Raw genomic sequence first — 16,296 nt, 5'->3', positions numbered from 1 at the left:
AATAAATTCAATATGTAACTTCCAAAGCTGATCTATTTTATTTTAATCCTGGTCTTCTATCTGTTGTCTTCTGTCCATTAAAAAAAAAAATGCTTCAATTATCTTCCTTTTGGGGGACTGCTGTACCATTATCTCTCCTTTTACCATCTCTCCATCATGCTCCCATTTGAATTTTTTTTTTAAAAGAAAGAAAATACTTTAAACCTTTTGAAAACACTTTTAAAGGAAGGGAAGGAAAAGAGGAGAGGAGGAAGGAAAGGAGAGGGGGGAAGGGGAGACGTTGGGAGAAAGGGATTCAGAGACAGAGAGAGACAAAGGGAGGAATGGGAGAAGAGAGAACGAGAGGGAAGGGGAGGGAGGGAATCAAAAAAATAAATTTCTACACTGTTGTATTTTAAGATTTATGGTTTTTGTTGCATCTTGAGGTCATCACCTTTGGGTTCCTCTGACATCATGTGAGGTTGACATTTTGTTTGACAAAACCTTAAAGGCCAGCTGAATTCAAAGTGTCCATGAAGTTAAAAAATAACAATAACATTCAATAGTCAATCGAGGCAAGCTTTATTCTTTATATCTCTCATTCAATACTACTATGACTGATTACAGTTTGGTAGCAAATCTTTTTCTGGGAAAAGATCTGGGAGTTTATTGAACTGTGACCTTGATATGGACAAACTATGATATGCCACCATCCTCTCAAAATGCTAATGAAATTTTGGGATTACAGTGATAAAGGCAAAGTTTTATGAATTTTGTGATACTTCTGCTGTACTTTGTCCAGGTCATATCATGTCTGCAGTATTTGTTCAATTCAGGGTACCAGAGTTTAGGAAAGATACAGTTAAATTGAAGATAAACCATTCCTTTGAATGCAAAGAAGAGAACTATAGACATCTTCAAGTATTCAGAGGGCAGCCTCTGGAAAGTATATGAGAGTTATTTTGCTTGATCCAAGAAGAAAGTCAAAGATCTAGGAACAATGAGTGAAAGTTGCAAAGAAGAAAGTTTAATCTTGATGCTTAAAAAGAAGTTTTTGGGCAGCTAGATGGATAGAGGACTGGCCCTAAGTCAGGAGGACTTTGGAACAAATTCTGACTCAGACGTTTCCTAGCTGGACAAGTCATTTAACTCCAATTGCCTCCAAGAAAAACCATAACAGTACAAGGCTGGGAGTGGGGGTAGGGGGGTGGAGCTTTCTAAGAATTAGTGCTGTGCAAATTTGGGATGGGCTGCCTGGGTTCTTCCTCATTGGAGGACTTTAGACAGAGGCTAGCTGCCCATTTATAATTGTTGTAGTAGAAATTCTTTTTCAGATATGACTAGATGACCATGTTATTTGTTACATACTTCTAGCATGTGTTATGTTACTATGTTACTATGTGTTTATGTAATCTAAGTAATTATGTGTAATGCCTCCCATATTGATGGATTTATGTTTCAAGGTCATGACTATCCTATGTTCTAAATCAAAAGAAAGGGGGAGATGTTAGGTTCTTACTAAGTGCTAAGTCGATACTTGACAATTTTGAACTCTGAATTTTGTCACTTTGCTGATAATTATCTGCTGCAAAAAATCTTCATAAAATAACTTATAATAGAAAAAATATGGATTATTAACAACTATATAAAATTCCTCCAAATCACTAACAATAAAAGTAATGAAAATCAAAATAACTCTGTTTTCACCTCACACCAAACAATTTGGTAAAGTTGACAATAGATAGGACTATTCAGTATTAGAGGTATTATGATACAGTATATACCATTGTTATAACTGTTGAATTGAATTGATCCAATTATTACAGATAATGTAGTTGTAAAGACAAAAAAAATCAATATTTTTTTTATTTTTAAAAGACGAGATAAACTTCAACAAAAATTATAGAGCTATTAAAAAAAGATGTTAGTTGTCATTATTGCAGCAGATGAAAATGTAAATATAGGCATTCTAGTATATTATTGGTGCAACTTGGAAGGATCCAACAATTTGAATATCAATTTAGAATTATTCAAGAAAAGTTACTTTCCTTAGAGATCTTATTTCTCATATTAGGCTCCATCTTTGAACCTACAAAATTCAATATTCACTACTTTTTTTTTTTTTTTTTTTTACTCATTATAAAGTTTACTTGCCTAATCATAAGAATGTTGGTAACCATATGTAACATGGGTGAGATAAGTTGATGTTATAAGGAAAATCCCCTACTTATTTTTGTACCTCTGGAGTATCCTCTTTTGCCCAACATGAAGACAAAACCATCTGAAGACCACTTAGTAAGGCAAGATAACCTTTACCTTTTTTGTCCTATTACCATCTTGCTGATGCATTATTTCTGGCCCTCCTGTAAGATCCATTTTATTTTGCCTCTTTAGTGTGTATAAGTATCAAGCCCTATAAAAGGCACTAGGGATCAGTGGACATCTCAGACCATGAGGAAAATGATTAATTGTTTGGAGTTCTGCCTCAGTGGTTTTTCTTACAGATTAGATATTTTTGGACCCCACAGTAAGCAATCTGGCAATAAGAAACAAAAGTTTATTAGCAATACTGTTTATAGCCCAATAATCCCTTAATGAAAATATACTCTGAAAATGTTTTCCTAAATAAAAAAGAAAAAGTTTATCTATTCAAAAATTTCCATAGCAACATTATATATAATTGTTAAAAAAAAAAAAAAAAAAAAAAAAAAAAAAACTGGAAACATACCCGGCTTAATAAGTAGAATAGCAGAATGGAATTAAAGTGAACAAGTATGAGGATTACAAAAATGATCATTTGAAATAAGGCAAAATGAGGGGGGGAAAAAAAGCAGATTTAGAAGTCTAGAATATATACAATAATTATAAAACTTTGAGTATAAGTAAATGAGAATGAATGGATAAAGAATTTGGTTGGCAACTCAGAGGAGGTAATTAAAATCATTTTGTGTTACTTTAGGTGTTGAAGCCAATATAAATATAAATAATCAGTAAGTTAGTTTAGTTTGTACTGACATCGTCAGGTTAAAAAAATGTTTTAATGAGCTAGTATCCAGTAAACTTGAGGTCTGGAACCATACAAGGTCCTTTCAATGAAATTTTTGGACTCTCAAAAAAAAAAACCTTACTCTAGGGCAGCTAGGTGCTGTAGAGTGGTTAGAACACCAGCCCTGAAGTCAGGAGGACTTCAAATCTGGTCTCAGGCACTTAATATGTCCTAACTGTGTGAAAGCAAGTCGCCTAATTCCAATTGTCTCAGGAAAAAAACAAACAACAACAACAACAAAAAAACAAAGCAAACAAAATTAAGACAACTCTGAGATACCACTACACACCTGTTAGATTGGCTAGGATGACAAGAAAAGATAACGCTGAATATAGAAGGGGATGTGGGAAAACTGGGTCATTGGTACATTGTTGGTGGAGTTGTGAATGAATCTACCCATTCTGGAGAGCAATTTGGAACTATGCTCACAAAGTTATCAAACTGTACATACCCTTTGATCCAGCAGTGTTACTGTTGGGCTTATATCCCAAAGAGATCTTAAAGAAGGAAAAGGGACCTGTATGTTCAAGAATGTTTGTCGCAGCCCTCTTTGTAATGGCTAGAAACTGGAAATTGAATGGATGTTCATCAATTGGAGAATGTCTGAATAAGTTGTGGTATATGAATGTTATGGAATATTATTGTTCTGTAAGAAATGACCAAGAGGATGATTTCAGAAAGGCTTGGAGAGACTTACATGAAGTGATGCTGAGTGAAATGAGCAGGACCAGGAGATAATTATATACTTCAATAACAATACTATATGATGATCAATTCTGATGGACGTGGCTCTCTTCAACAGTGAGATGAACCAAATCAGTTCCATTTGTGCAATAATAAAGAGAACCAGCTATACCCAGAGAAAAAACTATGAGAAATAAATATGAACCATAACATCACATTTCCACTCCCTCTGTTTTTGTACAATTGCATTTTTGATTTCCTTCTCAGGTTATTTTTACCTTATTTCTAAGTCTAATTTTTCTTGTGCAGCAAAATAACTGTATGGATATGTATACACATATTATATTTAACATATACTTTAACATATTTAATATGTGTTGGGCTACCTGCCATCTAGAGAAGGGGATTGGGGAAGGAGTGGAAAAATTGGAACAGAAGGTTTTGCAAGGGTCAATGCTGAAAAAATTATCCATGCATATATTTTGTAAATAAAAAGCTATATTAAAAAAGAAACAAACAAACAAAAAACCTTAGTTATCTGCAGTGGAAAATAAAGTGGATAAGCAACTATTACAAATATTAATACTTGCCCATAGAGCTCATTAGTAAAATATGGGGAGGACGAGTATGTACCTTGTATGGACCAAGAATTATGGTAAATGTTGTACAAAAATTATCTAATTTGATTTTCACAACAATCCTGGGATAGGAACCTAATCTATCTCTAAATATAATCCCCATTTTACAGTTGAAATTAAGGCAGACATATTATATAACTTGTTGAAGATTATATAGTGTATAGGTTTCTGAAATCATATTTGAATTTAAGTCTTCTGTCTGCAGGTCTGTCCCCTATTCACTGCATCTCCTAGTTATCTCTGAAATATGGTTCTGAAAGAGTGTATCATTCAAATAAATATGATTTGTAAAAGGTGTGAGGGTCAGAGTAACATAAATTTTAAAAGTGTAGTCCTACGAAATAATGAAGAAATCATAGAGAGAATCATGATGAAGAACAAATATTAACAAAGGCAAAAACAATAGTACTGTCACCAGTGCATAGTGGAGAGTTAGAAAGAAAAAACAGGTGAGGAATCTGGGAAACATGACAAGTTTATCAAAGAAGTATGATTCCGTAGTGAAAAGGGACTTCAGTTATTCTGCTAAAGCTTCCTACCAAAAGTCCATGTAACAAGTCATTGCCATAAACTGTGTTTGTTTAAACATGTATTTCCTTTAGCAAATGAAATAGATGTAAAGAAATAAGTTTAATAATGACTTTTCTTCTCTCTCTGCTCCATATACATCTTCAACATTTTTTTTGATATAATATCCCCCATCATTACCTCCAGGTATTGTGGTGAACCCTTCTTCCTAAAGTTATAATTTTTTAAAATGTTAAAATAAGGTGTGTTTTTTTTTTCTCTTAAAAGTGCCATGGAATAATTGGGAGAAGCAATAGTAAGACTATGCAACTCTGCTCTCTTTATAAGGAAGAACAACACTTGAGAAGAAATACATACTCAAACCTAACCCAGATCTACCAGACAGTACAGGTAAGAAAACTTAGTCACAAGGCAAAGGTGTTGTTTACATAATACATTTTATATGTAAATAATCTATGTAAACAAATAAAACTATGTGTGTATATTTGCATATATGTACATATATATATATATATATGCATGGACATACTGATGTATCTCTACACATATACAAATAGTAATTATTATATTAAGTTTGGACAAACAAATATGAGGTATTTGTGGAGGAAGGACTGGAGGGGATCAAGAAAGATCTTTTAGGATTTGTTGCTTGAGATTAGCCTTGAAGTAGAGAACAGTTTGGAACTGTTCCCAAAAGGCTATAAAACTGTTCATACCCTTTGATCCGGCAGTGCCATTACTGGGTCTGTATCCCAAGGAAATCATAAAACCACATGTGCAAAAATGTTTGTAACAACTCTTTTTGTAGTGGTAAGAAATTGAATGGATGTCATGTGGGAAAAGGAGAGACTTGAGGCAGGGGGGCCAATTAAAAGTTCAGATAAGAAGTGATGAGGAGCTAAATTAGACTGGTAACCTTGAGAGTAGAGAGGAGGGGACAGGTGTGAGAAATGTGTATGTAAAATTGATAAGATTTGGCAACTGATTGGATATATGGGAATAAGGAATTGAAGATGATATAAAATTTATGAACCTGGATAACTTATTCCTTCAAAAAAAAAGGGAGAAATTTGGAAAACAGGAAGGTTTGGGAGGAAGAGGAAAAAATAAGTTCACTTTCAGACATCATGAATCTGAGATGCCTACAAGAGAGACTTTGAAACATTCTATACAGGCAGTTGTAAGGAGGGATTGGAACTTAGGAGAGACATTAGAGCCAAATATATACATATTTGTAAACATATATATATGGATGGTCATTGGAAGTTAGTGATAGCACTAAGAGAGAAAATATAGAGAGAAGAGTATTCAGGATAGAGCCTTGGGATATACGAATAGTTAGGAAGTGCATATGCATGATAATCAAGCTAAAGGAGACTGAGAAGGACCACTCAGAGAAGTAGAAAAACCAAGAGAGAGTGGTGTCATAAAAACCATATAGGAAAAATATGGAGGAGGGATGGAGAGGGAAAGAATGTCACTACTGTCAAATAATATAAAAAGGTATAGGAGAATGAAGATTGAGAAAAGGCCATGAGATGTGGTAATTAAGAGATCACTGGAACTTTGGAAAGAGAATTTGCAATTGAGCAATGAGGTTTGTCAGGTTTGAGCAATGCCAGTGTATCTGATAAACTTATTTCTAAAATACATAAAGAACTGAATCAAATTTACAAGAATTTCCACATTACAAAGGATTAAGAAGTGAATGAAAGGAGAAAAAATAGAGGTAATGAGTGTTATCTAGTGAGTGTTACACTCATTTTATCTCACTAATTTTTCTAAAAGTTTGATGGTAAAATGGGACAGAGATATTGAAAAATACCTTAAGAAGAGAATGTGGTAAAGTGAGTTGTTTTTAAGGGTGAGGAAGACCTAATTGTGTTTATATTCATCAGGGAATAGACCAGTAAGGGGGAGATGATAATGAAGGCACTCTGTCAGAAGAGAAAGAAGGAGATGGAATTAGGCAACATGTTGAGGAATAGACCATCTTCATCAGAGACCCAAGGAAAGAAAGAGATAATAGTGGATGGTGTTAAAGGGTTTGGGCATGTTTTTAATGCATAGTAGGCGGAGAATGAAAAAGCTCACAAAGACTGGTTTAGATTATCACAATAAATTTGAGGTAACATTTGTAAAGAAGGGAAGAATGTAGGACATTTGAGAAGACAAAGAAATATTTAGAATAGCTGTTGTTGGGAATGTAATGAATCAATTAGGGAGAAATAAAAAGATTGCTTCACTGCCACAAAATTTTTGATAGCTCAGATAAAATAAATTTGTCCTATTTCCAGTCAATATGATTGTGTAAATTTCTCTAATTTCATTCAGTAGTATTTGAGTAGGAAGATCTTAGAGTATAAGGGGATCGTTAAATAGAAGGGGAAGATCATAGATCATAGATTTAAAGCCAGAAGGGACATTAGAAGTAATCATCTCCAGATCCCTCAATTTATAGAAAAGGAAACCACTATTCTCTCCTTTATATAATATTGTCACTCTAGAATGGTGATAGTAATCTAGCATTGGGGTTTATTGAGGCATGGATAGTAGTAGGATAAGGGGACAAGGGATTCAAAAATAAGAAGATGATATAATATTAAATTGACTAAGCCAAGGTGAGATTGGGAAGAGAAGAACATGAAGTCAAAACAATGATTATAGCTTAGGAGAGTATTTAGAGGTGGAAAAACTGGTAACAATAAATAGAATAACATAGATTTAAGAGGAATGAGGTATATGGAGCAATATGAGGCTATGTTAAAAGAATTTGAGAATTCTTCACCATGAAAGTAGCACATTTGTGAGTGATGGCGAGATCAAGAATGTAACCATCCTTCTCTGGAGCTGAGGTTAAGTAGTATGAAACACTGGAAATCCAGCATGTTTGAGGGAAGGTCAAATGTTATTTCCTTGTATTAGATTGTTGGTTGTTTTCCTTCATTCTCAAAGAAGACTAAAATAATATCATTATGTTAGAGTCATGTTAGTGTGTCTGACTGTGGCTGATCAAACCAATATGAGCTCAGAATGTTCTGCCACAGGTTGGGCACAAATAGATCCCTATGAACATTTGGGGTACATTCTCTAACTTTGTGCATCTCATGTTTCTTGAGCTACTTCAATTCTGCTTTGCTCATAGAGCATAGTACCTTCTCTGATAATGGCACACCATACTGAGCCGTCCTATACCAGTGTCTCCCATGTCTTGCAATCAATTCTAAAGTTCTTAAGAGAGAGACCTTGAAAAGTATCCTTGTGTCACTTTTTTTGTGAGCCTTGCCATGTGAGTTGTCCATAAAATAGTCTTTTTGGCAAGTGTTTGGAATTTAAACAATGTGACCAATTCAATGGAGTTGTGCTCTCTCCGGTACAGTTTGAATGCTTGGCAGTTTAGTTCAAGAAAGGTCCTCAGTGTCTGGTATTTTATTCTGCCACGTGATCTTCAGAATTTTTCTAAGACAATTCAAATGGAAGTGATTCAATTTCCTGGCATGATGCTGGTAGACTTTCCAGGTTTCAGACATACAACAATGAGGTTAGCACAACAGCTCTGAAGTATAATATATCAATGTATGACATTCTTGTCCAGATTCTGGACAATATATAATGCTCTTGAGTTTTCCCATCCACCAATGGAATAAAACAAGGCTGTGTGCTTGCTCCCATGCTTTTTAGTATGAGGTTTATAGCCTTTGTGGTCAAATGCTTTTAAAGGAGAACAAACATGGTATCAAAGTTAACTACTGCACTGATGGTAAATTCTTCAACTTGAAAAGTCTATGAGCCAAAACTAAAGTGGAGGGAGTGTTGGTGTATGATTTTTTGTTTGCAGATGATTGTGTATTCAATACAGCCTCTGAAGCTGAGGTGCAAGAAGGTTTGGATTGATTCTCTGCTGATTGTGCTAATTTTGGCTTAAAAATAAACATATACACATGCAAAAATAAATAAACAAATAAATAAATAAAAAACCCACAGATACTCCATCAGCCAGGACCACACCATCCATATGTGAAACCATTGGTTACAGAAAATGGAAAAGTTTTGAATACTGTGGATAAGTTCACCTTAGCAGTATACTTTCCAGGAATGTACACATTGATGATGAGGTTGGTAAATGCATTGCCAGGAGTAGGTCAGTGTTTGCAAGGCTTCAAAGAAAAGTGTGGGAGTAGTACTATTAATGAAGAGTAAGAGCAAGAATTGGGAAGGAAAAGAAGACTAAGCCATGTACTTTCAAAAATGAGGGAAGATGACCTTATCTGATAAATAATTGCCACAATGTTCTGGATTTGATAATATATCTGGCTAGAATGAATTTCAAAGGAGAGGTTGCTGGCTGATGGTTGAGAAAGGAAGGGTCTTGAAATTAGGGGGGAGCAAAGAAGATACTGACTGTTCCTTCAAGATCAGTATTCAGGGGCTATTAAGGAAAGTACAAAAAAGTATAAGCAGGGAACTGAGGGCAACCAGGTTTCAGTGAATGCCAGAATGTAGATGTAAACACAAGAGGAAAATGTGTGATATAAAGAGAAGTTTGATAACAGTAAGATGTGGATTCTAGAAGGTACAATAGAAATAAGTTTTTAAAACAAACAAAATAGATAAACCCTTGGTAAATTTGATTAGAAAAAGGAAAGAGGAAAATTAAATTGTTAGTCTTAAAAATGAAAAGGGAAAACTTTGCACTAATGAAGAAGAAATTAGAGCAATAATTAGGAGTTACTTTGCCCAACTTTATGCCAACAAATTTGATAATTTAAATGAAATGGATGAATACTTTCAAAAATATAGCTTGCCCAGATTAACAGAGGAAGAAGCAAATTGGTTAAACAGTCCCATTTTAGAAAAAGAAATAGAACAAGCTATTATCAACTCCCTAAGAAAAAATCCCCAGGATCAGATGGATTTACATGTAAAGTCTACCAAACATTTAAGAACAATTAACTCCAATGCTATATAAACTATTTGAAAAAGTAGGGATTGAAGGAGTCCTACCAAATTCCTTTTATGACACAGACATGTTATTGATAACCTAAACTAGGTAGGACAAAAACAGAGAAAGAAAATTATAGACCAATCTCCTTATTGAACATTGATGCAAAAATCTTAAATAAAATACTAGCAAAAAAGATTACAGAAAATCATCTCCAGGATAATATACCAAGACCAAGTAGGATTTATACTAGGAATGCAGGGCTTGTTCAATATTAGGAAAACTATTAACATAATTGACTATATCAATAACCAAATTAACAAAAACCATATGATCATCTCAATAGATACAGGAAAAGCATTTGATAAAATCTAATATCCATTCCTATTAAGAACACCAGAGAGTATAGGAATAAATGGACTTTTCCTTAAAATAGTCAGTAGCATCTATTTAAAACCATCACTAAGCATCATATGTAATGGTGATAAACTGGAACTTTTCCCAGTAAGATCAGGAGTGAAACAAGGTTGCCCACTATCACTATTACTATTCAATATTGTATTAGAAATGCTAGAATTGAGAAAGAGATTAGAGGAATTAGAGTAGGCAATGAGTAAACCAAATTATCACTCTTTGCAGATGATATGATAATAGAGAACCCCAAAAATTCTACTAAAAAGCTATTAGAAATAATCCACAAATTTAGCAAAATTGCAGGATACAAATAAATCCACATAAGTCTTCAGCATTTTTATACATCACTAACAAAATCCGACAGCAAGAGATACAAAGAGAAATTCCATTTAAAATAACCGTCAATAGTATAAAATATTTGGGAATCTATCTGCCAAAGGAAAGTCAGGAACTATATGAGCAAAACTACAAAACACTTTCCACACAAATAAAATCATATCTAAATAAGTTGAAAAATATTAAGTGCTGTTGGATAGGCCGAGTGAATATAATAAAGATGACAATATTACCTAAATTAATCTATTTATTTAGTACTATACCAATCAGACCCTCAAGAAACTATTTTAATGACCTAGAAAAAAATAACAACAAAATTCATCTGAAAGAACAAAAGGTCAAGAATTTAAGGGAACTAATGAAAAAAAAAATCAAATAAAGGTGGCCTAGCTGTACCTGATCTAAAACTATATTATAAAGCAGCAGTCACCAAAACCATTTGAAATAGCTAAGAAATAGACTAGTTGATCAATGGAATAGATTAGGTTCACAGGACAAAATAGTCAATAACTATAGCAATCTAGTATTTGACAAACCCAAAGACCCAACTTTTGGGATAAGAATTCACTATTTGACAACAACTGCTGGGAAAAATGGAAATTAATATAGCAGACACTAGGCATGGACCCACACTTAACACCATACATACACCAAGATAAGATCAAAATGGCTTCATGATTTAGGCATAAAGAATGAGATTATATATAAATTAGAAGAACACAGGACTCTTAGACTTGTGGAGGAGGAAGAAATTTGTGACCAAAGAAGAACTAGAGATCATTATTGATCACAAAACAGAAAATTTTAATTATATCAAGTTAAAAAGCTTTTGTACAAACAAAACGAATGCAGATAAAATTAGAATGGAAGCAATAAACTGGAAAAACTTTTTTACAGTCAAGGTTCTGATAAAGGCCTCATTTCCAAAATATATAGAGAATTGACTTTAATTTATAAGAAATCAAGCCATTCTCCAATTGATAAATGGTCAAAGGATATGAACAGATAATTTTCAGATGATGAAATTGAACTATTTCTACTCATATGAAAAAGTGTTACAAATCATTAATGATCAGAGAAATGAAAATTAAGACAACTCTGAGATACCACTATATACCTGTCAGATTGGCTAAGATGAAAGGAAATGATAATGATGAATGTTGGAAGGGAGGCAGGAAAATTGGGACGCTGATGCATTGTTGGTGGAATTGTGAACGGATCCAACCATTCTGAAGAACAATTTGGAACTATGTTCAAAAAGTTATCAAATTATGCATACTCTTTGATCCAGCAGTGTTACTACTGGACTTATATCCCAAAGAGATATTAAAGAAGAGAAAATGTTTGTGGCAGCCCTTTTCATAGTGGCTAGAAACTGGAAATTGAATGGATACCCATCAATTGGAGAATGGCTGAATAAATTATGTTATATGAAGTTATGAAATATTATTGAAATAAACAGCAGGATGAATACAGAGAAGCTTGGAAAGATTTACATGAACTAATGGTAAGTGCAATGAGCAGAAGCAGGAGATCATTATACATTTCAACAATACTATGTGAGAATCAATTCTGATAGAAGTGGCTATTTTTTGGCAACGAGAGAATCCAATTCAGTTCCAATTAATCAGTAATGAACAGAACCATCTATATCCAGTGAAAGAACACTGGGAAATGAGTGTGGACTGCTTGAACTTTTGTTTTTTTCCCCAGTTATTTTTACCTTTCTAAATCTGATTTTTCTTGTGCAATAAAAGAACTGTATAAATATGTACACATATTATATTTAAGATATTCGTTAACATATTTAACAAGTATGACACTGCCTTCCATCTAGGGGAGGGGATGGAGGGAAGGAAGGGAAAAGTTGAAACAGAAGTGACTGCAAGGGTCAATGTTGAAAAATTACCCATGTATATGTTCGGTCAATAAAAAGCTACAATAAAAAAGAGTAAAAGGTTCTTATGGTTGAAAAGTCAAGTTTAAGGGGAATAAGTTTGAAAGACTGGAAAGTGATGGCAGAGTATGACACTGCCTTCCATCTAGGGGAGGGGATGGAGGGAAGGAAGGGAAAAGTTGAAACAGAAGTGACTGCAAGGGTCAATGTTGAAAAATTACCCATGTATATGTTTGGTCAATAAAAAGCTACAATAAAAAAGAGTAAAAGGTTCTTATGGTTGAAAAGTCAAGTTTAAGGGGAATAAGTTTGAAAGACTGGAAAGTGATGGCAGAGATACAGGCATGATTTTTGCTTTGGCAGCTAGGGATTCTTTTAACATTTGGATAGGAAAAATAAGAATTTGTGAGTCATAGGGAATTTATTCTTTTTAAATAGACTTTCACTTTTAAGGGTCCAGTGAATATCTAGGTAAGTGAGGTTCTTTTAAGTGTAGGAGCACAGATGCTTTGTACATCCTGAGGAGAGTGGGCAGTGAGAGGGGATCTGATGTCAGAGGCTGAAGTTCTGAGTTGCATCGAGGAGGCAAAAGATGAAGGATATAACAGGTTCTAGGAGATGAAAAGTAAGCTATATATTATGAATCTAGGAGAGACTTGTTGCTGTGACAGCAAAACGAAATGGAATTGAATCAGATTTATTTTTAAAGCCTAGTGGTTGGTACTAGTTGAAAAACTTATTCAAATTTAGTTATGAATGTTCCCTCATTGAGAGCAATCTCCTCTTTCAGTCCCTATTTTCCTAGCACTTACAGAACTTAAAGAACAAAAGCTTGTGAAATGACCCATACCTAGGATGCTTCTTAATTAAAAAGAAAAATGGTAAAGGCATTTAAGAATCGGAATAGTTTTACAGCCAATTCTGGTGATATGTTCCCTCTAGAGTTAATAATTTAATTTTCTCTGCTAATGTCAAATCTGTCTTTGTTTTAAAAAAAAATTAAATGCTAGAAAAATGGTTGCATTTATATGTTTTATTAAAACCAAGGCTAGGACAGTATGTCTTTACACAGGAAAGTTTTCCTTTAAAGTCCTGACAGATTCTGGGATAGTATTAGAAGAAAAATTAGGTTTCCATATTTTTTTGCTGGCTATTCTCCAAAAAAAAATTGTGATAGGTTATTTTTAAACCTTCAGCTCAAGGTATTGTTTTGCTTTTTCATTATAGCCAAACAATGTTTCTAGCGTCAAAACTTCAAAATGTAGTTATTGTTACAACCACAAAAACACCACCTGTAAATGTGATTAGTGAGCTGTCATGCTTAATAAGGTTATAAGTTAGTTGGATGGAAACAGTGTCTTTACTTTTTTATGAAGTACTTCAGTGTGTTAAAAATATTCTTTAAAAATTTTAAGGTAAAGTCTTTGAAATGAATCAGATTGGTGTGCCTATAACTATTTATACAACGGTTCAAATACAGAAAAGAAAGAGCAAGATATATTTATAAGCAGATAATTAGCCAGAACTAATTGGATTACAGGAATCATAAGTCAAGAATCCTGGGTAGATTATGGGTCATTTTCCATAATATGTCTGTCTTATTGATATATTGTAACCATAATAATCTTATTTTTTTTGCTAAGGAAGACCAGGTAAAAATATAATTTGGTCAGCAAAATCCATCAGTATTAGTAGGAAAAATGATCAAAGTACATAATTTAAAATTTGCTTTCTATATATCTACTGAATATTGATCAATAAAATCATCACCATAGATGATACTTTGATTATGGTAAAAATACCATGTATTAGAATAATAAATATATTTTATATCAAATTGTTATTCTGTGTCTTCCATAATATTTTCCAACTTTTCCTCAAGGCACTTAATAATTCCTAAGTCTATAGCTTTCTTCAGGGTACACAGATTTTTTTTTTAATCATGCTTTCTTTTTCTCCTTTTTCTTCATTCCAAACCCTTTATTCTTCTCAAATTAATTTATCCTACAGCAGCTTTTCTCAAATGTTTTGTTCTCAGAACCTCTTTACATCCTTAAAAATTATTGAGGACCCCAGTAAACTCTGAAAGTGTTTGGGGAACTCAAAGAACTTTTGTTTGTATGATGTATAACTACCAGTATTTACCATATTAGAAATTAAAACTGATGATTTAAACTATTTATCCATTCATTTGCAAATAATGTAAATAAGACATTTTAACATAAAGATCATTTTCATAAAAATAATCACTTTCCAAAACAACAAAAAAAATTAAGAACAGTGGCATTGTTTTACATATTTTTGAACATCTCTTTAATCTCCAGACACCTGGATTCTCATATCTGCTTTTGCATTCAATCCATTGTGATATGTTGTTTTAGTTGAAGCATATGAAGAAAATCCAGTTTGAAAAGGAAAGAATATTTTAATAGGCAAACAATGTAATTGTATTATTATGAAAAAAGTTCTGACTATATATACAAATTCCCAGGGGTCCATAGACCATACTTTGAGAACCACTATTTTAACATCTTTTATGTTATCCCTTACCCCTCATTTCTGCTTTTATACGTCCTTCCAAACTGACATATAGCATATAACATTCTAGTACACTAACATGTTTCAATCATAATTCAAAATGCTCCTAAAATCTCACCTCTTTACTCTTGACTGAAGCCTTTTTGGCTTCTAGAGTTAAGCCCTCTCTAACCACATAAAGTTATTACACATTTTTATTGTATTAATCAGTTTCTTGTAGACATGTCTATATTTCCTTTATGATTTTGTCTATGAGCTATCTTAATTGTAATATTGTTAGCTGTCTTGAATATAAATCCTCTAGAACAATGAAGATTTAGTCTAAATTCTGGATAAAATCTGGTGTAGTTTATATAGTATTTAAATATAATTTAAATAATAAAACCCCCAAATTGTTCTATATATGAAAAATATCTAGAATACATTCTAAAATAAATAATAAAAGTAATTAAATTCTTTTTAATGACCATAATGGGATTGATTTTCTTGTAGACAAAAAAATGAGGTAATTTTAAAGTACTCATTCAATTTAACACAAAAAATTGCCTTTATACATACCTTTCATTTTTTGCCTTCCCCCCATATAAATGTATGTATGTAATCTGATCTTTTAAGCTTATGATTTCCATGTTATAGATTAAATAATAAGAAAAATAAAATGACTGTACTATTTTATTAGATTTATATGATCAAGGACCATAATCTGTACCATTGAATAACAATGCATTCTCTTTCACTCTATTTACTTATCTTCTCTATGTATAGAGAAAAATTTTGTTTTTGTATAGAGAAGGTGAAGGTTAAAATTCAATGAATGAGGTTTTATTTGATATGATTTATTCTTAAGAGATTTGTCAGGATTCTGAAAAAAAAAATTGTACTTAAAATTTTACTATGTTTGAGTCCATAGCAAATAGTTTTAACTTTATTAAAATTCCATTTTTTCCCCTCATTCATCCATCATAAATGCCTCTAAAAAGTAATCTGGGCAAATGATAAGAATTTCTTCCCCCATTTAATGACAAGTTGACAGAGAGGTTTGGAAGTGTTGCCAAATTCATAAGGAAGTCAATGTAGCAGCAGAAAAATACCATATGTTAACTTCTTTCTACTGTTATTTGTTATTTGATGTTCTAAGACATAGCACTTTAAATAATTTTAGTTCAGGGGGTGTCTTCTATTGAAAGATAGGAAATTGTTTATCAGGAAAGTAGACACTTTATAAAAAAAAGCACAGATAAAATTTTTCTTTAAAAGTGTGGTTAACAGTAACAATGGTATTAATTATTAGGAA

The 16,296-nt window shown here is 32.8% G+C and overlaps 1 protein-coding gene across 1 annotated transcript in view; it reads left to right on the top strand.

The window, feature by feature from the left end:
- Positions 1–16,296, top strand: part of KIF25 (kinesin family member 25) — a 99,873-nt gene that overhangs the window by 11,923 nt on the left and 71,654 nt on the right. Inside the window, exon 3 of the mRNA XM_074265167.1 lies at positions 5,143–5,265. Within this exon, the coding sequence (XP_074121268.1) occupies positions 5,143–5,265 (123 nt within the window). The remainder of the gene's footprint in view (positions 1–5,142; positions 5,266–16,296) is intronic.

Source organism: Sminthopsis crassicaudata, chromosome 4, assembly GCF_048593235.1.
Source record: "Sminthopsis crassicaudata isolate SCR6 chromosome 4, ASM4859323v1, whole genome shotgun sequence".
Lineage (NCBI taxonomy): Eukaryota > Metazoa > Chordata > Mammalia > Dasyuromorphia > Dasyuridae > Sminthopsis > Sminthopsis crassicaudata.
The sequence above is the reverse complement of the archived record's forward strand: the minus strand, read 5'-3'. Positions and strand labels throughout refer to the sequence as shown.